The sequence below is a fragment of the Crotalus tigris genome, unplaced genomic scaffold (assembly GCF_016545835.1).
Source record: "Crotalus tigris isolate CLP2741 ecotype Arizona unplaced genomic scaffold, ASM1654583v1 scf7180000023579.1091882, whole genome shotgun sequence".
Classification (NCBI taxonomy): Eukaryota; Metazoa; Chordata; class Lepidosauria; order Squamata; family Viperidae; genus Crotalus; species Crotalus tigris.
In genome coordinates, this window is record NW_024100054.1 from 575,010 (window position 1) to 600,442 (window position 25,433).

Genomic DNA, 25,433 nt, shown 5'->3' on the forward strand with positions numbered 1-25,433 from the left:
AAAGCGCCGGCAGGAGCCACATGCAAACCTCTGCATACGCCAATGCGTTTTTCTGCCTTTGACTCTGAAGCCCACCATGATTCTCCATGTTTGCTCATGACCTCCAGTACCCCACCACCAATTCCTGATCTACCAATGGTGCAACAAATTCTTGAAAAGACTTTGCTGCTAGGTTCAATGACTACCCCATATTCTTAGCACAGAAGCTGGAGTACCAAATACCTTAGTTTCTGTATGACAAGGGATTATGATAATTGGGCCTTTCAAGAAACTATACTCTCTTTGATGTCTGACAAAGCCTTCTCAGAAGAGAAATTAGAATTTTATTATGCTGTTGTGTCACTTTTCATTTCAATTCCATTCTCATATGGAACCAAACATGTACATTTTCCAGGAGTGCATCCGGGATTTGTTTTTTTTCAATGCAGTTTGCATTAAAAGTTGAAAAAAGATAATTCAAACACTTAAAACACCATATTTCATAAACAATACTGAAGTAACCTTCATATCAATAGGGTTTCTTTACCATTATTCGCAGATAAACCAGAGTAACTTCATGTACACATAATGTAATCATCATTGGTAGAGCTACATCATATAACATTGAAAATAATATCTGTGAACCAGAAGAGTTGCAAGGAGACTTGAAAATATTTTGGAGGAGCAAGGTTATAATAATATATACTTTATAAATATAGTTAGATTAATAAGTGTCAGTATAAGGTATATATAGAAATTAAGAGTCTGAATTTTCCAATATTCTAATGGAATGCTTTTATAATATTTTTGTGAGCTTTGACAGAAATTACATTCTGTTCACAATAGCTGTTTTCCTTTTTAATGATATGAATCAGCATGAGAATGAAAAAGAATTGTAATTTGGATTTTGAAAAGGTATAAACTATAGAGGATTACATTTCAAAAGGTTTGATTTAATATTTTACACCTAAAGTTTAAAGATTTTTTTTTTTGTTCACATTTCATTTCTATTCAGTTCTCATTTTGCACAACCAGCTATATACATACATATAGTCTCCAAGTCTATTTTATGAATCTAAAATGAAGGCGAGAGTTCACTAGAAATTACTGTAATTAATGTTAGTTTATAAGCTATCCGTTAAATTTTTTTCTCCCTCTAATATGTCTCAGAGTTTATTTTCTTTTATTACAAGAAAATATATACTTCTGAATTCTCTCTCCTAAAAGATTTCTGAGCAAATAATTTTGGGGTTCTTATAAATTATTTCCCAATTAAAGCTAAATTTTAATATCCCAAATGTTTTGATCAACTGTTTTGTGGAATGACTGTCATGCTCACAACCTGTTTTTTGTTATTTAGACTTGCCTGACTAGTGTTGGTCCGTAAGATATTTATAAAATAAGCACAGAAGTCAACTCAAACTATATAATAGTTAAATGCAAAAATGACCGCATGGGACCATATATGGTTTATTAATTGCCATGTATGTAGAATCCAATTTCTACAGATGCTTTTACAACTACAGCTCAAACATGTTTGACTGTGATTTTCCAAGTATGAGTAAACTTCATCTCCTATAATTCCTAGAATGGATAGTTTAGAAATGGGTCCTATGTTCCTCAAGATCCTCAAGGTCCAGATCCCCAACAGCTGGTTTATAGGCAATAATGGACTACATAGAAATCAGAAGCAGGAGAAAAATGCATTCATTTATATACTTAACATATACCAAATTTCATAACTCAACTTATTTCAAGAGATTGAAAAAGTCAAATTAAGAATTTTGGATAACTGCTACTGATCAAAGGGGCTAATACTGAGTTAGTTAGATCCAATGATGTGAGTCACTGTGAGACAGCTTCCTATATGTTTACTGTCCCCAGTTGTTGTGAATACACAGTCACTGATGCTATCAGATTTCAAATCCTTTGAAGAATGTGCACCGTTTGCTATTAGAAATTCATTTAAACACTTGAGTATAAGTAGTCAAGCAATTATGCCAGGAAATGCAGAATCTGAATTTGCAACAAACCAAAGCAGCATAGGTAAGGATGAGGGATGCTGGGAATTATAATTCAATAACAACCAAAGAACCCAAGCAAAATCATGGCTTAATTCTTAAACAATGTTAAGTAACACCGACTTCATAGGCTGTCTTTTAAAGTAAACAACTTTTAAATCAATTGCTCTATTTTTAAAACATTACAGGGGAATAAGTTTAATTTAATGAATTTAGGCAGCAATGCAGTTCTGACACAGGAATAAATTTCCACTGAATAAAGGATTAGAGCAGTGGTTCTCAACCTTTCTAATGCCGTGACCCCATAATACAGTTCCTCATGTTGTGGTGACCCCCAACCACTTATACATCATCGGGTGCCAGGGACATGGCCAAAGGGGGAAAAAATGGCTGACAGCCTTGTTTGGCGACCCCCGTCAAATGGTCGTTCGACCCCAAATGGGGTCCCGACCCACAGGTTGAGAACCACTGGATTAGAGTATCAATTAAGGCTGTACAAAGCATGAAAAGAAATGGTTTATAAGTTTATATTAAATAGCATCTCTCTCTAAAGAGTTACAACAGTTCTGTAACTGCAAGGCTCATGTGGATGTTTCAAATTCCATTCTAAACTCTGAATCTGTGTGTATGCCTAAATTTATATGACCATGCATCTCACGCAAGTGATTCTGAGCAGCTTACAAAGATTAAAAACAATGCTAAAGTAATGCCTAAACTATGCAAGTTATTTTCCCCAGTAACTTTCTGTAGTTCCTTCATGCTAAAGGGCATGCAGTATTAAATTATGTTCAATAGAAATTGGAGATACATGAATTATATCTTTTTTGCTTGCTTTCTTACTGCATATTCCCTTTTTAAAAATACCATTTTTTTTGTTCAAGTTTCTCGTTGAAGTTGTTTACCTATTTTAGAGATTTCTGTGAAGCCGTACCTTCCTTCATGATTGCTGAAAGCTTCTATGTATCATCAAAATAAAATATCTACCATGGGTTGAGCAACGTTTGATCTTCCAAAGAGGGTTCTGCAACATCTTTGTGTCCCTTCCTGTTAGCATATATGTTTATGATTGCTGGAGCTGACATTCAGCAGCATCTGGAAAGTTACATATTGTCCATCTGTGTTCAAGATGAAATCCACAGGTACCAGATTGTTTTATGCTACATAAAATCAGTACCTGTCAAAACTATATCCCCAAAGAATGCTTTATTATTGAAAGCTCCATAGCTGAAAATTATGAGATCTCGATCTGCATTTAGGACAGATGACACCGAATCTTGTCCATATTTTGTTTGTTAGAAGAGCAATCTTGTGGTGTTTTATTTGCCTTGCCCGATCCCATAAATATATCTAGTCACATTCTGTCTTCTCTAACACACAGTAACAATATGTAAACTGGATATCTGCTTCAGCCTATATTCATATATCATTTAACACTGTTTTATTACTATGCCAATATAAATCAAATAAAACTCCTTTATAGTTTTCCTATTTTAGTATTATTAAGCATTTTTTTCAAATAATCTTAATTGATAAATCTAATCTTTATACTCAGACATAACCTTCAACTTTCTAAATATCCAGACATGGTTGTATTTTTCTTCTTCATACTGCTACCTGTTTATTCCCTTATTTTTCAATTTCTGAAAAATTGAAGCAGCTATGAAGCAACTGCTTTATCACTTTTTCAAGTCATGGGTATAGGACCATATGAAATGCACAGGCCTCTTTTCTGGAGCCTTCCGGAGCTTTTGTTGAAAATGACCAAAGCCGTTTCATGCCACATACTAAATGAAAACAGTGTATATACTCCAATATAGACATAACAATTTCAAAAGTTTGTAAAAAGAAAAAAATAACAAGTGAAAGGACAGAATCCCGGTTCATTGATTTATGTGACTTGGTTTTATGTGGTCTCATAACCCCAATTCTTAAAAAAACCTCTCTCTTAAAGCATACCCAGATCTAAACTAGATACTCTAAATCGGGGGTGTCAAACTAGTGGCCTGTGGGCCAGATGCATCATACGCACACCATGCCCACCCCAGCTCTGCAAAGGCAAAAAACGTTACATTACATGACACACTTGAGTTTGACACCCGGGCTCGAAATCTTCCAAAGCATCCTGATACATGCTTATTCTTGGAATTTTGAAAGTATTCTATAATCTGAAAAACTATTTTTACGACCAACCAGATAAGAGCATTTATATAAAGTATATTTGCTCAACAGAACTTTCTCCAGCTTGGTGTTTTTTGACCGTTCCTCTCACATCCTGTTTGGAAATGAAGAAAATTACCGTTTAAAAGAGCACCAAATTGGGAAAGAATGGTTTAATGAATTGGCCAGAACTATTTTTTAAAAGTGTAATGATATACTTCCACATGCCATTTTTATTTACCCCATTAATGATCAAATAGTGACAAAAAAAGAAAAACAATTGTTAACTGAATAAATTTAGCTGTCTTTACAAACTTTATCCCATTATCCAGTGAATAATTATAAAAAGTTCTTGTACAAGGAAACCAAGAGTCAGACTTCTTGGCAACTGCTCCTTATTAACTTGGATATAGATATATATGAAAAGATTGCACATCTCCGTCTTTTTAATTTAGCCACCACTGCTCCACAATGTGGAGAACACTAGTGCGTGCTCACTCAGGAGTGGAATTTCATGTCTTGACGTCACCTAGGCAGATACCAACAACTCGGATGGGAGAAAGAAAGTAAAGCCAACTATAATACACCATTAAGTTTCTCTGGTTCGAACAAACTACTAGAAATATTTTCTGCACAAGTTTCTTATTTTTTTTTTTACAGTTCAAATGGAATAAGTGCAGGATAAGGACTGGTGGATTTTTTTTTTAACCACCCACTTTTAAAACAAGGGCTGTATCCAATTCATGAAACTACATAATGTGAACTTTCACATTAAAAAAAACCCCCTTCTTCTGTTAAACATTGAGACCAAATGTAGCAACCACTATGGCTTCAATACAGACTCCAAACCACCACAGCACCATGAATAAAAATGTCCAGGTTTTAGGAGGAAACCAAGTCTTTGGGAGGATGGGTAGAATTACTCAATGGAATAAACTAAAAACTTCTAGCTTGATGTCATTCATATGTCTTGGATTTCAAATACTACAATCCTCAACAAATGTACTGAAAAATTGGGTTAATCTTAGAAACTCCTCTGCATCAAGATGCCTAGTTAATTTACTCCAGATTTAAGACAGTATTAATTTGCCAGAATATAATTACTAATGTTCTGAAATTTACTATAGTCATTACGGAAATGCTCACTATTCTGTTTTTTTAAAAAGATAAGCCTTACACTGTCCATCTATTATGTTGGCAAAACAGCAAAACTGACACCACCATAACTTATTTTAAGCAGCACTATACATTTTAAAGGCTAGAAATAGCTCATTTTGTCAACTTGTGATTTTTTTAAAAAAAAAAAATCACCAAAGGCTTACGCCTTTAAGAGCACACAAAATGAAGTCAGAAAGAAAAGACAGCTACAACTTTGGTGGAACGCCATTTAAACAAAAAAAGGGTGGTGAAGAGTTGTTTGAGGAGTGCCCTTGGAGCAGCATCCGGAGGTAAATTCAGAGTGCACCATATGACTAACAGGTAAATTGCTTATGATAAAAGGAAAAAAAATGCTTGCATTACTGTTTACCAGTGAAAGCTGCTTTCAAGAATCATCCTTCTTGGTATACATGGATCTGCTGAACTTCAATTCTTATATCAATGTGAGTTGAAAAAAATGTATTGAATTCAGATTTCTTCTTATTAATTCAGTCCTCTATGGTTAGTAGTAAAATGTCTTGTTAGTACTGTCACCTATAAGTGTAGCACTTAAAGATCACAATAAGCAACATCGTTCTTTAAAACTCTTCTTATTCTTGCTGCTTTTTTTGCCATTCTTGTCTTTATTATCTGACATTTTCTTGGATCTAATTTCTCTCATCAAATCAAAAAATACCTAAAAAGAAAGAAAAGTAGACAACATTATCAGCATTTGAAACTGGCTTGTATGAAGAAATAATGCATGTTTTAAATTAATGCAACATATTAGGAAAAAAGATAACAAATCCCTAAACATGTTGTTTATTCACAAAGGTGATTTTAAATGGCTAATTTTTGACCATCATAAATTTTTTATACAGTTAGTCCTCAACTTATAGCCACAGTTGAGCCCAAAATTTCTGTTATTACATGAGACATATGTTAAGTGAGTTTTGCCCCATTTTATGACCTTTCTTACCACAATTATTAAATGAATCACTGCAGTTAAGTTAGACACACAGTTGTTAAGTGAATCTGGCTTCCCTATTGACTTTGCTTGTCGGATAGACGCAAAAGATGATCACATGACCCTGAACACCATACCCCTCATAAATATAAACCAGTTGCCAAGCGTCCGGATTTTGACCAGGTGACTGTGGGGATGCTGTAATGGTCGTAAGTGTGAAAAACTGTCCTAAGTTACTTTTCCGCTTTTAACTATTTGAATTTGGTGCAAAAAGCACAGGAACTCTCAGGGAATTAAAACAAAATTTAATAGAGCTTCAGAAAAATTCAGCACATATAATGTTAAATATAAAAGATTTATTCAAGATAAGTTGAATCTGCCCACTTCAATAATTTCTCAGAGCTAAGCATGCTTACAAGATTCTCAAATTAAGCGGGCAATAGGCAATCCAACAGAAAAGGCACTTCATTGCTGGGCCACATGGCACAATCCCACAAGAGGATTTTTTTTAAAATAAAAAATAATGCTGGAAAAGCTCTCGGTTTTCTTTCCCTCACTATAACGAGATTTAGTTCCACAAGCATTAGACTGGCGAAGGCTAGCTTTAGCGAAACAAAGAAAACCATGAGGGTTTATTTTTCTCTCTACCGACAGTCATAGTTCTGCTAGCATCGATGGAGCTAAGGCTAGCTTTAGCAAGGAAAAAGAAAACCAACAGCTCTGCCAGTATTATTTTTTGCTCAGAATTTGAGGACTACCTGTAATTAAACACATTTTATCCATTCTTACAAAACTGCAAAGAACCAATTGTGTTTCCGTAAGATTTATGGCAATTATCTCATTAACATATTGCAAGAGTATTTCAGCAAGTCTAGAGTAGTTTCTGCTATACAGGTAGTCTTATGACTTGTTGCTTAAGGACCATTTGAAGTTGTGACATACTTTCCCAAAGCTACTTATAATCCCATTTTCAGAGTTATGATGCTGTACACATATCCCATAGTCATAGGATCATATTTTTGGAGCGTGGAAACCAATATTCCTTTACGGCCACTTGCAGCAACCCACAGTCAGGTGACCAGGATTTGTTAAATTTTTTGTGGTTCCTAGCATTTATCTCCATTTTCCAGCAACAAAGTGCCCATTGGGAACTTTTGCCATGTTTGCTTCACAGTTGCCATAAAGTGGTCTTAACTTTAAATCTGGTCACATGATGTCTTGACACACTATTGCGATGATTTACTACCATAATTCTGAGCTCAATTATAGTCATAAGTCGAGGCTTACCAGTATTGTGCTAACATGTATAATTTACAGTTTGGGGAATAATTGAAGAGAAAATTTGGCAACCAAGATCTCCTTCTATTTACAAAAGGCAGCTTTAGTTTATTAGGTCACCATTTGCTCAAATTCTTTCATTAAATTGAAGTGGTTGATAACTATTATAGCGATCTTCCGTAAGATGTAGAGAACTCACAATGCCAGCTTATTTTGCCTTACATTTATATATAAGTGTAATTAAAACAAATGTTGACTGTGATCCAACAGCCTCATTTCTGAAATACTGCTGAAAACAAACTCTTACTTTACCTTGTCTACATTTGCTCTTGTTTTTGCTGATGTCTCTACATACTGAACTCCCCACTCTTCCGCTTTACTTCGAGCAGCTTCTACAGGCACTTGTCGACGGTCCTCCAAGTCTGATTTGTTCCCCACTACTAGCAATGGTATTTTATCCTCTTCAGCTTTTACACGGAGAATCTGTTCTCTAGTATAGCATATTAAAAGCAAAACAGTAGATATAGCCTTAATCATTATTTCATGCTAGGGTGAAAAATTCATGCATGTCAGAAACAATAAGTGAGGTATGCCAAAGGAACTGCAATGCTATTATTATTGCATATTACATTTAGTGGTCAAGCAGAAGAATAGGCTGCAGGTCCCCACTACCAGACAATGTGCCCCTTTTTCCAGTTTCCATTCAAAGTATAATATTTTACTGCAAATAACTGATGCAATCTATTATACCTATTATTCTACCTACTTACTTACCTACCTACCTATCTATCTAATCTATCTAAACATATATACATATACATGTATATGCATGTATGTATATTTGTATGTATACACACACAAATACATATGTACATTTAAATATACTTTATATAAGATTAAGTAGGAAATGTACACATTATAGTCAGCACCATACTATTAGCAAAGCGTAACACCGTATTAGCATAATCAGCTATTATTATTACCGTTATGCTAAATCAATAAACAGCAAAATGAAGGCCAAGATTACAGACCTTAATTTATCATGTAAGCCCACTGTGGAGGTTTTTAATTTCTCAGTGTAGGGCTGAAAGACAAAATGGCCCATCCCTAAGAAAGATCAAAACTCAGGTCTCCCAGTCCAGCACCTTAACCACTATTCCACACTGGCTCTCACAAACTAATATACTGATATAAAATGAATTTGTGTTTTGTACAGTTGCAGCTATTGCACATGTTCATATCTACAGAGGGAGAATTAAATAGTAAAAACTATCATCTCTAAAAAATGCAAACCCCACAGCCACATTTAATTGGTCGCCTTTGCGTCTTCAAATATGTTAAGCATTTTCCTGTTCAGTTTAGCAGAAGCTCAAAACAATGTGTTCTGGGAAAAAAGGAAAGATGACATCTTTCTTTTGGACCACATTGTAGATTCAATCAAAAATCAAAGTCCGATGAAAACATCTAGAGATCATATTTACCTAAATTCTGCTGTAGCTGTAAAGGATTCATGCTCAGTTATGGAGAAAACTAAGAGAAAACCTTCTCCACTCCGGAAGTAGTTGTCTCGAATAGCTGCATAATCTTCCTGCCCAGCTGTATCCAGAATATCTATTTGGACTTCTTCCCCATCTAGAACAACTTTTTTTCTGTAACTATCAGCCTTGGTTGGTTCATAGTCTTCAACAAACTAGACAGCACAAAACAATAGTTAGATATAGGATTCTTGCATCCTTTGGATGGCAAATTAAGTTATGGAAGATTATCCAGTTAACAATAATGCCGATTATTGCAGCTCTGGTGTGTATAGCACCGAAATCAAAATATTTCCTTCACTTATGAGTTAAAGATCTGCTTCAACTAATAATCTAGGGATCAAAATATGACAGTCTAAAACAATGTGCTCTATTTTTTTTAAAAAAATCCCCTTGTAAATATTATAAGTATTAATTCTGCTTGTGTTTATTGTGAGTAAAGGCAAATAACAATTCTGAAATGAAGCTTCATTTTCCAGACGACTTCATGATGACTCTATTAAATTGCCATCAGAACTTGTTCAAGCAATTCTAAGCCTACCTTTAAAATCCTAAGCATTATGCAATTCTTTTTTGAGAGGTAAAGATTGCAAGCAAGTCACATGTTATGCTTCTGCTATAGTAACATGATCCATAAAATGGGGTAAAAATTTAGTATTACTATTAATAAGCATTTGAATATACTCAACACATGGTGGGATACTGGAAATAGTATACTGACCTGCAAGGTAGCCTTTATATTAGAAATCCTATCATACGCCAGGAAAATGTTTAGAGAAAAACTGGGTTTCATTGTGCTTGTGGCATACTAGTCAAAATGTGTCAAAAACTGATCTAGATCGGTAGGCATCTTTACTATCAGCAGGGAATGCTGCATGCAGCATAGACAACTAATAACCTTTCCTGTCTTTCTGAAAAGTCTTATGTGAAAGCCTCAAGTCATCAAAGCCACATCGGATGACAGATTTATGCACCCCAACTATTGATAACCATGGCATGTAGAAGACAACTTGATTGTAAGAGGAATAAATGGTATTTAAGTGCATGAATTAATGCAATGAATTAAAGAAAAACAACTATGTTCTGTGTTGTGGAGCTAGGATAAAAGGGAAAGATGCAATAACTTTGAATGAAGGCATAGTTGAACTGATGGGATGGAGATGATGAAAAGATATAGATGAAAGTGTAGATGCAATTATAAAATAAGTAAAATGTATGATTTTAATATTCGTATAAAAACACATGCGCTGAAAGCACTAGACTGTTGCGGATGCATACAATTGTAGGCTGGTGATAATTGTGTTACAATCTGGTAAATAGTTATCACTCCAGTGAATGTTGATAACAAAAGACTCGGGAAGAACTGCAAAAATTGTACAATATTTTAAATGAATTTTCTAAAACCCATGAACAATGATAAAGGTGATCCTTTGGTAAATATATGCTTAGAAAAAAGCATGCTTCAAATATATAGTTTAAGTCAATTCACATGAATACACAGAAAATGAAAGAATTAAGTATGACCACTTTGATATCAGTAAATAAAGGGGATAAGAGGTTCTCAGTTTAAGACAGGCCATTGTTTCTTGCAGTGTGAACAATAGATCTTCAAAAAAATGGGCATAAAAATCCCCAGAAAAGTAAAAATAATAAGAGAGAAAGTAGAACATAGGGAGAGGGGGGAAATAAGAGCTTTACGTGGAAAAAATTGTAAAAGATCAATTATAAGGAATTACTCTAGGTGTGAGCAATTATGAAATAGTAGTGAGAAGTATGAAAAACAATTCACAGCGGAAGCATTAAATGAAAAAAACCATGGGTGAGAAAAATGCCCAGCAAAGAGTGACTGCTGCAAAAAAGAACAAAAGAAACAGCATGTATATTGACAGGAATAAAAGTTTGAAAATACAGCATGTAGCCAAAGAGAGCAAGGAATGGTTAAGATAAAAAACAGATAAAAGCAATGCAGAACAATTTTGTGTGGAGTGGAGTGGAGCGGAGCGGAACAGAACGGAACAGAACAGAATAGAAAGCTGGAAGGTACCTTGGAGGCCTTCTAGTCCAGCCCCCTGCTCAAGCAGGAGAAACTATACTGTCTCAGACAACTGACTGTCCAGTCTCCTCTTAAAAACCTCCAGTTTTCTGAAGGCAAACTGTTCCATTGGTTAATTGTCCTCACTGTTAGAAAGTTTCTCCTTAGTTCCAGGTTGCTTCTCTCTTTACAACATATCTAACTACAACATATCTAAGGCTAGAATTGAAATGAATGCTGTAAATGTTGGTGAAAATGGCATAAATGGAGTAATATATGCTGTTAAAATGCTGAAAATAGTAAGGCTGCAGGGATAACCGATGTACATGGGAAAAGGCTCTTTTAAGAATTTCTGCCACTTTCTTATATATGATTACATTCTTAAGAGAAGGGAGAAGTTTAAAGAAAAAAATAAATGTATGAAGTGGCATATTGGTTTTGAGGAAAAAAATTAGTTTTGAGGATAAAAAGTTATAAAAAGATGTTATTTTACTGACTATTCTAGAAGGCTTGTTATATTTAAAACCATGAGATCTAATCTAAACTACCAACAGGAAAAAACAAAATAAAATCATTTCTCTTTCTGAAAAAGGCTCTACAAATTTATGATCTTGTATTGATGTCCCACAGTGCACAGTAAAAGCAGTTTAGTACAGATCCTATAGCACATCATTTTAATACCTATAAATAGAAAAGCAACCAATGTCTTACCTCATCATACATAAACTGAAGTGTAAGTGCTGATTTGCCAACGCCTCCACTACCAACCATGATTACTTTGTGAAGGGCAAGAGAGCTTTGACTTTTTGCCTTACTAGCAGCCATTTTTAATATAGTTGTCAGGTATGAGTTGAGCAGAATGATGAGCTAGAAGCCAAAGAATAGATGTTTTGTTATTCAGATCAAGCATTTAATTAATCATCAGAATGACAGAATTCTATGATGCAATTTAGACAACATTTCAAATATGTCACAATCTTTGAGAAGAACTAAATAAACACTGATGCTTTAACCGCAATTTCATCTGGATACACCACTGAATCAATTTAGAACACAATATGATGAATAATTGTTAGGCTTTCCTGTAATTCTAGTACAATTTTGAATAAGTTTTTTGCAAAATTCAGTTTCCCTTTTCAAATAGCAAACTTATAATTTCACTTGAAAAGACAAAGTTTGGCTTTAATTATAGTGTGTAAACAGGTCAATTTAAGAAACATGCAATTTTAATTGGTGTTAAAATGTTAACTTCGTAATTCCGTTGGCATTAGAAACAAGTATGATGAAATAGAAAAGAATAAAAATAAAAGCTTGAAGCTTGCTCATATTGCACTAAACATTTTGTACCTAAAGTTTGGAGAACTCTCCTAAAACAGATTTTGAAGGCATAGAGGGGATTGCTGGGAAGATGTGAAAATATTTTCTGGTATTGCATGAGAAGAAATCACTACATTATCTATCATGGAAATTCATCACTGAATTGTACCCAAAAGGCTGGAAAGTTTCTGCCAACCAAATATTAACATGATGTGTATTACAAGAGGAAAAGAAGAGGGGTTATACTAGAAGTCTGATGCTCTTGTCTATGTAAAGGTAGTTCTCAACTTATAACCAGTCACTAAACTAAAGTTATGTCAGATTCCTCAGGGCTACAGATGACCCAGATATGAAGTTCCAATAACATTTTGGATACTTGGCAACCAGCCCACATTTACGGCTGTTTGTCATGTAACTGCAATTTATGATGCATTTTGCCAGAAACTGGCCTTTACTTCCAGTTTCTGGCCAAAAAAAAAAAAAAAATACCCACTGAGGACAATGGATTTGCTTAACAATTGCCAGATTCACTTAACAACAGCCACAACAAAAATTGTAAACTCAGGTGTGGTCACACGGCAACCCATGTAATGACTGGCATGACTTAAGCCTATCATTCTAGACTCAACTACTCATGTATTTATCTTCTGTGAGGCTCGCAAATTGAAAGAAATCTTAACACCAAAATTGGCCATACAGTATTATATAATACAGACAGGGGAGTCAAGCATTCTCTTTCAGAATGCAAGACTATCAAGTCTTCTCAAGCCTACCTGATAATCAGGAATAGCAAAATACTTTTGAAATTCTTATAGTTTTCTCCACATTTAGAGCCGTGGTGGCACAGTAGTTAGACCGCAGTATTTCAGGCTAATTCACTGCTCAATCCAGGAATTCGATTCTGAATGGCTCAAGGTTGACTCAGCCTTCCATCTTTCCGAGGTCGGTAAAATGAGGACCCAGATTGTTGGGGGAGCAATAGGCTGACTCTGTAAACCGCTTAGAGAGGGCTGTAAAGCCCTGTGAAGTGGTATATAAATCTAAGTGCTATTACTATTTATTCAGATTTGAATATTTTCTTCAATTAATAGAAATCTCCCCAAGATACCTTAGATTTTTAGGAATTGCCATGTAAAGCTCAGAGTGGATAATCAATAGTTTTTGCCTATACAGCATGGTCAGGCACCACAACAGAGAAAGTTGTGATGCTTGTCCACTAAAAGAACATTCCTTTAGAGATCCATATCATTCCTACTTTACTTTATATTCCAAAAATCCTTCTAAAACCTGATTGCTTTCCCAGTCCTTGCAGTAGGGTGGATGTGCTGTGGATGGTTTTTCCCAAACATAATTCTCCCGCCTTTTAATTTTTTTTATTTTTTAGAGTATAGGTTAGCTATATTTGTCTGGAATGGTGTAGCTTCTATGTTTGTTTAAATAATGAAATAACCACAATACAGTTTTAAATTCGTATCATAGAAGATATATGGATATAAAATATTTAATAGTTTTCAAATTTGATTCCCTCCTCAGATTTGCTCAGAACTTTTCTAAAATTCTACTTTTGTTATTATTGACTCTAATCAAGCAAGCAGATACAATCTTTCTCCTTTTACTTGCCATGCAGCTGGCATTCCACAATTTCTCCAGCTAGACTTCAATTGAAAGCGGTCATTCTTTAAAAACAGAGTCTGGGCCACTGATTTATATACAGACAGAATGCTTTTGTAAAAGCCTTCTAGTACTCCATTTCCAAGACTGATTTAACTGTTAACATGAAATCAGAAACTGCAAAACTAAAAATATGAATTCTATTTTCTCATAATACTTATCTGATAAAAGTATGGAGCCAAATGGATTATAATATTTTAGATAGCTCAATTATATGCATCATAATGATTCAGAGTTTATCTTATATTCAGAATTCTACTGAGATATTAAACTTTAAGACATGATTATGGCAATTCAAAACTTTTTCTATTAGCACAAGAATAGTAAATCTGTTCTTGCACCTTCCCTCTAAACTTTCCTTGCAGTCAGAAAACAGCAAAGATGTTTTTTCATATTCAGTGTTGCCTAGTATTACACCTTCTTGTTTATGTTGTGTTCTGCCGCTAAGTCATGTCCAACTCTTCACAACCCCATGGACCACAGCACGCCAGGTTCCCCCATCCTCCACTATCTCCCAGAATTTGCCTAAATTCATGTTCATTGACACTATCTAACCAGTCATCCTCGGCCGTTCCCTTCTTTTGCCTTCAATCTTCCCCAGTATCAGGGTCTTTTCCCAGGAATCTTCTCTTCTCCTTTGGTGGCCAAAGTATTTGAGCTCCAGCTTCAGTATCTGTTCTTCCAAAAATCAGTCAGGGTTCATTTCCTTCAAGATTGACTGATTTGATCCCTTTGCAGTCCAAGGGACTCTCAAGAGTCTTCTCCAGCACCACAATTGGAAAGCATCATTTCTTTGGCACTCAGCCTTCCTTATGGTCCAACTCTCACAGCCATATCTTATTACTGGGAAAACCACAGCTCTGACTATATGGACCTTTGTCAGCAAAGTGGCGTCTCTGCTTTTTAATGTGCTGTCTAGGTTTGCCATAGCCTTCCACCCATGGGGCCAGTGTCTTTTACAGGTAGTCCTCAACTTACGATCACAAATGAGCCCAAAAGTTCTCTTACTAAGCGAGATAGTTGTTAAGTGAATATTGCCCCTTTTTACAACCTTTCTTGTCGCAGTTGTTAAGTGAATCACTGCAGTTGTTAAGTTAGTAACACAGTTAATCTTTTGCTTGCAAAAGATGATCACATGACCCTGAGTTACTGCAACCATCATAAATATGAGTCAGTTGCCAAGCATTTGAGTCTTGATCACATGATTTATGGGGATGCTGCAGCATTCGTAAGTGTGAAGACAGGCATAAGACTTTTTTCACAGTGCCATTGTAACTTCGAATGGTCACTTTTTTCCCCCCCATTAACGACCCTGTAATCCCTTGTGTAGTCAGGGCGACAGAATGGAGCTCAAGCGTTTACTGGCCCTTCCTGATACTTACACGGAGTTTGCGGCAAACAATTGCTCATTGTGCCCAAAGATAGAAATATCAGCTGTTACCTAGGATCAAACTCACAGCCTCCTGATTGTGAGGCGAGAGCTCTACCTCTAGGCCACCGCGCTGCTCAGTCACTAAATGAATTGTTGTAATTGAGGACTATCTGTAATTTCATGGCAGCAGTCATCATCTACAGTGACCTTGAAGTTCAAAAAATAAAATATGTCACTATTTCCATTTCTTCCCCTTCTATTTGCCAGGGAGTGACCAGATGCCATGATCTTAGGTTGTTGTTTTTTTAATGTAGAGTTTAAACCCAACTTTTGCACTCTCCTTATGCAGATTACTTGAAAACCATGAGGAAATATGAACAATAGGCAACCATGAGTTTTGAGGAGGGATAAGAATCAGCAAATGACCAAAAACAACTGGCTAATCAATCCAAAGAAGGTGTCCAGTGTTCAGTATACAAGTAATTTAATTTTGAGATTTTGGTAACTAATTAGCTTAACATTACCGTAGCTTTACCAGTAACCAAGCATACTACAGGTAGTCCCCATTTACTTAGCACAATTGGGACAAGAAACTCCATTGTTAATGCTATGAATATAAAGTGAAAAGTCATGTGACTATATGCAACTGACAACATCAGTTCTGGCTATGGTTATTAATAGTTTATTGTGACCATTATTTCCAAAGCAATATAATTAGCATTAGCAAGAGTTCACAGTCACACGTATATTGCACTGCATTTATTAAAGTGATCCATTTGAAGATGACTATAAAATTTAGGTCATGCTGCTGGTCCCAAAGCATTAAATTTAAGTCATGTGATTGCTATTTATATGATTGATTACGTAGTTTTGTGGAAGTAATACTTTAATTTTTCAATTTTTATTTTGTGCTCTTCAATATATCTAAATAAGATATGCAGAGCTATTTTTGTTTCTCTCCCCATATCACTTAACCTTGAATAGCTCAGAACATTAATAACAGTAATATTTTATGTATCAGAATGCATTCATGAAATAAATTAAACACATCAAGGCAACTCTATTTTTGTACTGTATTTCATGCTATAGAAATATCTTCCTTTAGTACTCTGTTCAATATAAAGACATTCTTTTTATACAATCCAAATCCTAATTCTGCCTGATTTTGCTGCATCTTTCAAATAAGAACATACCTAAATTCTTGCTCAAAGTTTATGTTGCTTTAAATGCAAATTTCTTTGTTGAGAGATAAAAATGATGAGCAATAATCAAGAGTACCTGCATTCTTCCACATTTAAAAACCTACACACAAATGTTGCCATGGCTACATGCTATCATTTTGCCTTGAGCTTACAACCATAACGCTATGCAGCAAAATTGAAGACACACACTGCCTTTTTGTGTATGGGCATGAACAGCCAAGCCTATTCAGTGACCAAACCTAAAAGTGTAATGAGATACAGGTTCACAACTCATTAGCGATGTAATCAGAATTGGCACACTGAAGAGGAAAAACAAGCTTACATGCTTAAGCACCATCAACATCACAAGAGCTTAAAAACTGACATCCACAAAACCAGCCTCAAATAATCATGCAACACTTTGTGTTAATGTAACCATTTTTTCAGGTTTCTATCCAGCAATCACTCAGTCTTGACATCTTCGTGATAGGGATACAAAGTAAATACTTACAATCTAAAAATGACTCAGTACAAATCTAGAGACTTCTTCAGAATTTTGGATCATAGGTTGCCAGCAATAGGCAATGTTGGATAACAAAGTACTCTTGTCCCTCCATCCCCATAGAACAGGGGTGTCAAACTCACAATGTCACGTCACGTGTAGTGATGTATCCCAACTTTTTTTCCCATTGCCAGCAATGGGGTGGGCGCGGTTTCGGCATGACACATCCGGCCCATGGGCCAGCAGTTTGATACCCCCGCCATAGAACATTTAAAATTACCAAATTCTCATTCTAATCCTATAAGATTTCAACATTTTCCCCCCAACATCAGACTATAATACAAATTTGTACAAGAATGCCGAGTGTGGCAAATATTATCTACTGAAATAATTGAAAATAAATTTCCTCTGGATTCCACTAGTTTTAAACATGTGGAAAAAGCAGGAAGATCCCAATAAATTACACAGAGGATAACACCATGATAGAAAAAGCAGATTAACTTCTTTGTCCTACCATAAAAATGAACTTCTGAACAGCAAGACTTTTTTAAATCATAAAGAATGGATTTTACAGAAAACAAGTTTTGGAAAGAAAATTGCAATAATTATAATATGTTCTTACTGAATATTTTCTTACTTTTCCACATAAAATAATATACTGATTAGCATCTAAGGGCACTATTTCATTGTATATTTTAGCCAACTTCCCTGAAGTTCCTTATCTCTCCAGAAAAACTTTGGAAGACTGAGGAAGCTTTATACTGAATCCCAGAAATCCTATTTTGTCTTCACTGGAAATGTCATAAAATGGGAACCACTTGGTCCAATCAATCAGAATAGAGCTGGAAGGGACCTTGGAGGTCTTCTAGTCCAACCCTGTGCTCAAGCAGGAGACCTATACCAGTGATGGCAAAACTTTTAGAGATTGAGTACCCAAACCGCAACCCAAAACCCACTTATTTATTGCAAAGTGCCAGGGTCTCATCAGCATTGTGGTGCCCTCATAGGGGGACAGGGAGGTGCCTCTGAGTGCCGCCTCTGGCACACAAAAACTGGGGGTGCAAAAATGGGCCGTGCTGCAAGGCGCAAAAATGGCCGTGCCATGAGGTGCAGATACAAGGTGCTGCACCATGCAAGAACGGGGCAGGGCTAGTGAGTATCACGCAGGCACTAGCCTCACCCTATTTGCAGCATGTGTGTGCTTGCGGCCCCGGGCACGCATGCATGCATGTAAAATGCTTCCCCTCCCTTTTCTTCCAGTCCACCAATCAACAATGTTTGGTGACCTCTGCTCTACCGCCTCTACTCAAGCTTGCTAGTCAGCCACTTCACCTCCTTTGTGCTGGGCGGGGCTCCTGCTGTGGGCGGCAGTGGGGGCCCGAGGCACCAGCTGCTGGTGGCAGTGGCGCGTGCCAACAGAGAGAGCTGAGTGCCACCTCTAGCATACGTGCCATAGGTTCGCCACCACTGAGTTATACAATTATAGATAGGTGGCTGTCCACTCTTTTTTTAAAAAATCTCCAGTGATGAAGTACCTACAACTTCTCACTGTTAGGAAGTTTCTTCTTAATTCCAGGTTGCTTCTTTCCATCTTTTCTTCTCTTGCCTTCTGGTGCTTTGGAAAAAAAGTTGACCCCCTCTTCTTTGTGGTAGCCTGAGATACTGGAATACTGCCATCATGTCACCCTGATCCTTCTTTTCTCTAGATTAGCCATACCCAATTCCTGCAACCGTTCTTCATATGTTTTTGTCTCCAGGCCCTTAATCATCTTAGTTGCTCTTCTTTGCCCTTTTTCCAAAGTCTCAACATCTTTTTTGTAATGTGACCAAAAATGGATGCAGTATTCCAGATGTGGTCTTACTAAGGATTTATAAAGCGGTACTAATACTTCATATGCTTTTGATTCTATGCCCCTGTTTATACAACCAAGGATTGCATTAGCTTTTTTTGGCTACTGCCACACACTGCTGGCTCATGTTGAAGTGATCATCCACTAGAACTCCAAGGTCCCTCTCAGTGTTATTGTTTTTAAGCCAGGTTTCACCTAATCTGTACTTGTATCTTTAGTTTTTCCTGCCTAGGTGTAAAACCTTGCGTTTCTCCATTAAATTTCATGTTGTTGGATAGGGCCCTTTGTTCAAGTCTGTCAAGATCTTTTTGGATCCTGAACTTCTCTTCTGGGATGTTGGCTATTCCTGCCAGCTTAGTGTTATCTGAAAATTTGATGAGTTCTCTCCTTCTATTTATTTATTTATTTATTTATTTATTTATTTACAAATATTTATATGCCGCCCAATCCCAAAGGACTCAGGGCGGCGTACAAAGTTAAAAACAGTCATAAAACAATATTCCCTCATCTAAGTCATTTTTGAAAATATGTTTGTGAAGACATTTAGGAAAATATTATGAAGATACAATGGAAGTAGTTTGAACTTAGAATGTGTTGTCCTGACTGAAAAGTAGAAGTCAGAGTGCCCTGTTTTGAGCTGTGCTACTTCCAGTAAGATATATCAGAAAAATTCCATTCATTTGGATTGTGGCTTTTGGGGAGAGAAGCAGCAAATCTCATTGCTATTACTTGAATCCAGGATGATGAGATACTTTATTCAACATTTAGGTTCATCATGTGCAAAGTGCCAAGGTAGCCTCTCTCAACATGGTAACTTTCAGATGTTTTAGGACTATGATTCAATTCAGTTTGGGAATTTGGGTAGTTATTTTCTGAATGCATCTTGAGAATATCTGATTGAGAAAGACAGATTCTTGTTGCTTTCAAGGGGCTTTTAAAGAAGTAGGTGTACCTTAGATTACAATATTTGTTGCTTGATGCCCTCGGTTTTATTTTTACTTGAATCAACAATCCTTTTATATATTGCATACTACATTGTTAACACCATTTAGAAATAGACAAAATACTTCAAGTTGAAAATGTCTTGAAAACCCCCCTTTCCTGCCTTTAAGCAAGATAAAAGCTCAAAACACTTGAGGATAACCTCAAGAAAAGCCTGAAATATACCCCAGTGGGGGAGGGGGTTAGAGTGTGAGAATATAACAGTCTGTTTCTTATTTCTAAGAGGATCATTTTCAATATAAAATAATGCAGCTAATAGTTCTAATTTAAAGTGTTGACTATATATAGATTCTTTTATAAGCCTATTTTATAATGACAAAATTTTCTAATAATTTTTCTAATATGCATGATTCCTTAGGAAATATGAATTTAAAAAAGGATATTACATTTAAATGAATCTATCCTATAATTCTGAGGCACAATATGAGTCACATCTTATAAACTGAACTGTAGTTAAACCCAAAATGATTGTAAGTAAAAATATAGTTTTCCACAATGCTATTAAATACTTGGAAATCTGGAGAATTATTCCAGAAGCAGAAAATTGCCAGACTGCTGTGATTTGTGTTTGTGCACGCTATACAAACCCATTCTTAGTGATCTGAAAAAAATAGTTTTTTTTTCTACAGATGCATTTATGAATTACCCCATTCCACAACCACCACCATTTTGGTTTAGCATTATCACTGAACCAGATCAATATTAATGGGTTATAAACCCACTTGGAATGAACTAGAATACAATAGTGGTGATAGGGATGGTATTTTCTTTCAAAACAAATGAAAGAAAATGTTACCTCCAGACAAACAGTCCTCAATTTAAGACAGTTTATTTAGTGACCAAAGTTTACAACAGCATAAGTCACTAAAAAAGTGACTTATGACTGTTGCAGCATCCCCATAGTCACATGATCAAAAACCCTGTCTTTTATTTATGATGGTTGCAGTGTCTGTCATTCACTGGTTGAGCTAAACAACAATCACCCAAAATAAACTCAACTACAAATCTCTAGTACATGAAAAGTATATAAATGCTGTCATTCTCTGAAGTTTCAAAACAGTAACTTCTGAAAGAAAAACCACAGTAGCATTAAATATTCTATGGCAAAAAATTTATATATACCAAGATATCAGTTAGTACCATGTCTCCTATATGCTCAATCAAATCTATTATACCCTGATTTCCTAAACAGACAAAATTTGACAAAACAAGATTGTAGTCAATATACCAAACTTCAGATTAACTGCCTACTTTCATATTTTTTTCAGTGAAACATTAGAACCTCATCTAGCAGATCCCTTCTTTCTTTCTAAATGGCAAGAGACTCACTGATCTAGCCTTCCCCCGTTTTTCGCTTTTCTAGCATTTTTGTGTTCTCAACTTACTGAAGGTCAGCATTAAGCAGCTGTGTAACACTAGCTAACATGTCTCAGCACATACAAAAAACAAGCCATAATAATGAAGTCTGTGTTTTGCAGTATTTATAGTGAGGAGTATGAAGGGGGTATTCCAACTAGAAGTTGCACAAAATGAATGAAGAAAATGTTACTTCATGGCACAAAAGAACGTAAGGAAAAAGTAAAAGAGCTAAAAAATATTGAAGCATATATTAATAGCTCTTTAAATACTGCATGTCAGAACTAGGAAACTGGTCAGAAAGACCACTGAACCTCTGGAAAACCAGGGAGTTCAAATCTTATTAAAGAAGAATAAAGAGACTGCAGAGAAAGTGCAGGGATGATTTGTATCTGTCTTCACTGCTGAGGATAAATGGCAGATATCCATGCTTGAAATGCTACCTTCAAGGAAGCCTGAATAATAGTAAGAAACTGAGCAGAACACAAAATAAATACTTGACCTAGATGGCACTCATCTGAGAATTCTCTAATTAGGAAAAAAAAACCTAATAAAAATATATGCCCAAAATCTCTACCAAAAAGTGGCATATTTAACACTGATGTAGAACCTAGAAGGATTTAGGAAATTAAAGGTTGGTTATCTTAACTTTTTCTACCAAAATTAGTGGAGCAAGGTTTACTGAGCAGAAATTAACATGATTTCTGCAAAGAAAAACATTGTCTTGTTAGCCTTTGGTATTTTTTTGAAAAAATTCACAAGTAGAGGTATAATCTTATACAATGCTTTATTGGACTTCCAAAAAAAAGTCCAGCATCCCTTGACAACATTCTTTAGTGTATAATTAGTAGTCATAAAATAAGCAAGGGCATTATATAGATTAGTTATCTATTAGAGAACAAAAAAGGAAAGAATGCAAATAGTGGCTTTCCCTAGGAATCTGTACTGAGATTAATAGAGATCTACTTTTTGTTTAAATAAGAATAACAGAACCAAGGAGTTCCAATTCAAGCACTATATTTATCCAAATTTGATCTCCAAGAACTGGAAAATATAAAATTAACAAGTCAGAAATATTTTTGGCAGATTAGAGCTATTTGAATCTAGGCAGCTATAGTAATAAAAAAAATTGAACAATTCCTGCCATAAATATATTGCACAACCATATTCTATTCTAACAAGGTCTTTAAATCAATCCAGTTTAATATGGAAAATACAGCAAGACAGTTCAGAAAGGCGAGCCTTTTTCAATGAAATTCAGAAAGGAATAGGGAGAGCAACAAATATATGATCTGTTGACACTTCATAAAGAATTTACCCATCACCTCAGATTCTTGCAGGAGTTAATATTATCTCCCTTAGGTTAATGGCAGAAAATAGTAACATGGTATCACTGTCCACACTTAAGGAAATAAAAGAAGAAAACTGATGCCAATTTGCTACAACGTCCTAATATACTAAAAGTGGAAACGAGATTTGGCGTGGGAGGTCTGCTAAAAATCCAACCCCACTTGGGACTAGTTCTCTATAACCAAGTCAAGCTTTTTTTGCAGATCGTTTGCTCCTCCAAAGCGATACTTAAAGAGACATTTCTCCTCGCACGGAAAGTCGTATTTTGCGTAATGCACTACTCCCACTATTTCTTACCTCCGATCAATAGAACACCCATGTCTCCCAGCCTTTACAAGAAAAATCTCTTTCAGCAAAGGGATCGCCAGTAGCGTTGCCTTTACGGACACACACATTCGGAGCCCCCCGAACGAGCTGCTTGCCATGGAACCCACACAAAAGGCTTTCCCTTCTCTTTCCCCCAAAGGAACCCAACGCGAAAGCCATCTGTATCCAGAAAAGAAAAGGCATCCGAACCACGTAAAGTTCCGCCGCCATTACGGGGTAAGAATGGATTGGGAGGAAAAGGGAAACGATACCCCGTGTCCCTTTAAGGGATTAGTTACACCAACAAAGTACTTTCGTTGCCTGCGGGCTTCTTCCAGGTCCACCATCGGAGGGGGGGGATTTTTTTTCCCCCCAGCTCCGCGTTCGTTCCCAACTGCAATGCCACAAAACGGAAAGCAAACGCCCAACCCCAAAGCAGTCCCGCCGCACTCGCTTCCCCTTTCCTTCCCTCTCCACAGCGGCACGAACAGCGCGGGCTGCCGCGGCCGCCGCAGCCTGCTCGCCTTTAAAAAAGGCTGAACTAGGAGAGCCCTTCTTCCCGCCTGTTTCCTCGCTCTCGGTTTCCCCGAAAGAAAGAGAAAGGGTGGCATTTACCTTCTGTTGGGGGTCTGGGTATTTGTTGACTTAAGGCTTCCAGAGAAAAAACGAGGTTTCCCTGCCCGAGGCCGGTCGCCCTTAGCGCCGCTGCCTTCGCTTTTAGGGAGGCGGATATTAGCAGCAACAGCAGCAGCAGCAGCGCCACCGGCGCGCGCGCGCGCATGCACGCGCTCGTTACCGCCCCGATGAAAGAAAGCCCGTCCGTGCGTGTTTGTGTGCGCGCGCGCTTATAATTCCCTCAGGTTCTCGACTTGCGCGCGCAGCTGCTTCCTTTTTAAATTACCGACGTGGCGCGTTCAATGATGTCGCGGGTCAAAGCAAACGCAGCGTCTTTGTTTGTTTGCATTCGCTCCGCCCCTTCTCTTGGCTCACGCCCACCTCCCGGCTGGCTCCCGAGCGCTTCTTTTATAAGCCACCTCCTGAAGTCAGACGCGTCCGACGATGGGGGGGGGGAAGCGTGCATCGCAAGCACGTGACCCTCTCTTGTCCAATTGGAGGTAGACGAAAGATAATTGGTTGAATTAGAGAATGCACTACAGAACGGATGGTCGAGGAAGAAAATAAGGGTCGTGTGCATGTAGCAGTCAGTGCTGGGAAGGTCTGGCTAGTGGTTAACCTTAATGACCCTCTTAATAATATTGTTCGTGCTCTCTTCATGTTTCGACAAAGAGACAAAAGATGCTCTTTTTCAATATGGTCTTTTGTATTGGGTTTAGGGTAATGCTAGTATGGATTTTTGCTAGTGTTTCAGTTGTGCATATTTCCCTTCTGTTGCTTTAGCTGTGCTTTTATCTCGTTTTATATTTATCTTCTATTGGATTGGCCTGCTAAAGTGGAATGTTGCTGCAGCTGATATGAAACTTTCATTACAGGGGTTTTCCTTATATAGTAAACTTTTATAGCCAGGCTGCTCTTCAGTACTGAGAAGGAAAGAGTGTTTCATCTTCACACCTATTACACATCAGCTCTTTTATCTTAATCAGTTATAGCTGGTAGAAACTTGTCAGTGGTTTTAAAATTATCTTTTCATTAGAAGCCGAAATGCTAAGCAGTTAACTATGTCAGTAGTAAAGCCCTAGCACGTACTGTGTGTAGTGGTCTTATTCAGGCTTTCAATTAACAAGATTTCTTAATGGGGCATTTTTTAAAGGCTCTAGAGCAGGGGTGTCAAATTCGCCGCATCACGTGATGTATCGTAGCGTGACTTTTTTCACATTGCCGGAGCTGGGGTGGGCGTGGCCTCCGCATGATGCAATCGGCCTATGGGCCGTCAGTTTGATACACCTGCAAGAGCTACAATACTTTCCTTGTGGATGTTTCTGCTAAATAGGGCCAGTTTCAAATCTGTGATGTTACTGAATGTCATCTGCTGGATTTTGGTTTGAAATGAATAAAAATAGGTCTTGAAAGCTACGATTCTGTCTAGATCTGAGATGTAACTTTGTTGAGCTGCTGACTACTTTCAAACATTGCATTAGACAATAATGTGGTTTGGCATAGCATCCTCTGTGAAACCAGCCATTATGGCTTGTAATCAGTGGCTTGTGATTTAGTATGTATGAAACCAAACATATGTTTTACTTAGCAAAACATGGTTAAACTAACCACAGTTTATTGGAATGCAATGCAGTAAGTAAACTATCAGATTAAAAGTTCCATTGAAATCTTTCAGATTTCTGCATAAATAGAAGTGTTTGATGATATTCCAGGCACAACCACATTTTAATCTGGCATGTTATGCAATTAGTCTGTAGTTCATTGTGTTGTATGAACCAAAATAACTTGAGTAAATTAGTATTACA

The 25,433-nt window shown here is 36.7% G+C and overlaps 1 protein-coding gene across 1 annotated transcript; it reads right to left on the minus strand.

Moving 5' to 3' along the window:
• Positions 1 to 303: 303 nt before the first annotated feature.
• On the minus strand, positions 304 to 23,917 carry RALB (RAS like proto-oncogene B). Its single transcript, XM_039319344.1, has 5 exons — positions 23,629 to 23,917; positions 11,818 to 11,973; positions 9,021 to 9,229; positions 7,852 to 8,029; positions 304 to 5,991 (listed from the first exon to the last, which is right to left on the minus strand). The coding sequence occupies exons 2-5, from the start codon at positions 11,929 to 11,931 to the stop codon at positions 5,872 to 5,874; spliced, it is 621 nt and encodes a 206-aa protein (XP_039175278.1). The 5' UTR covers positions 11,932 to 11,973; positions 23,629 to 23,917; the 3' UTR covers positions 304 to 5,871.
• Positions 23,918 to 25,433: the final 1,516 nt, after the last annotated feature.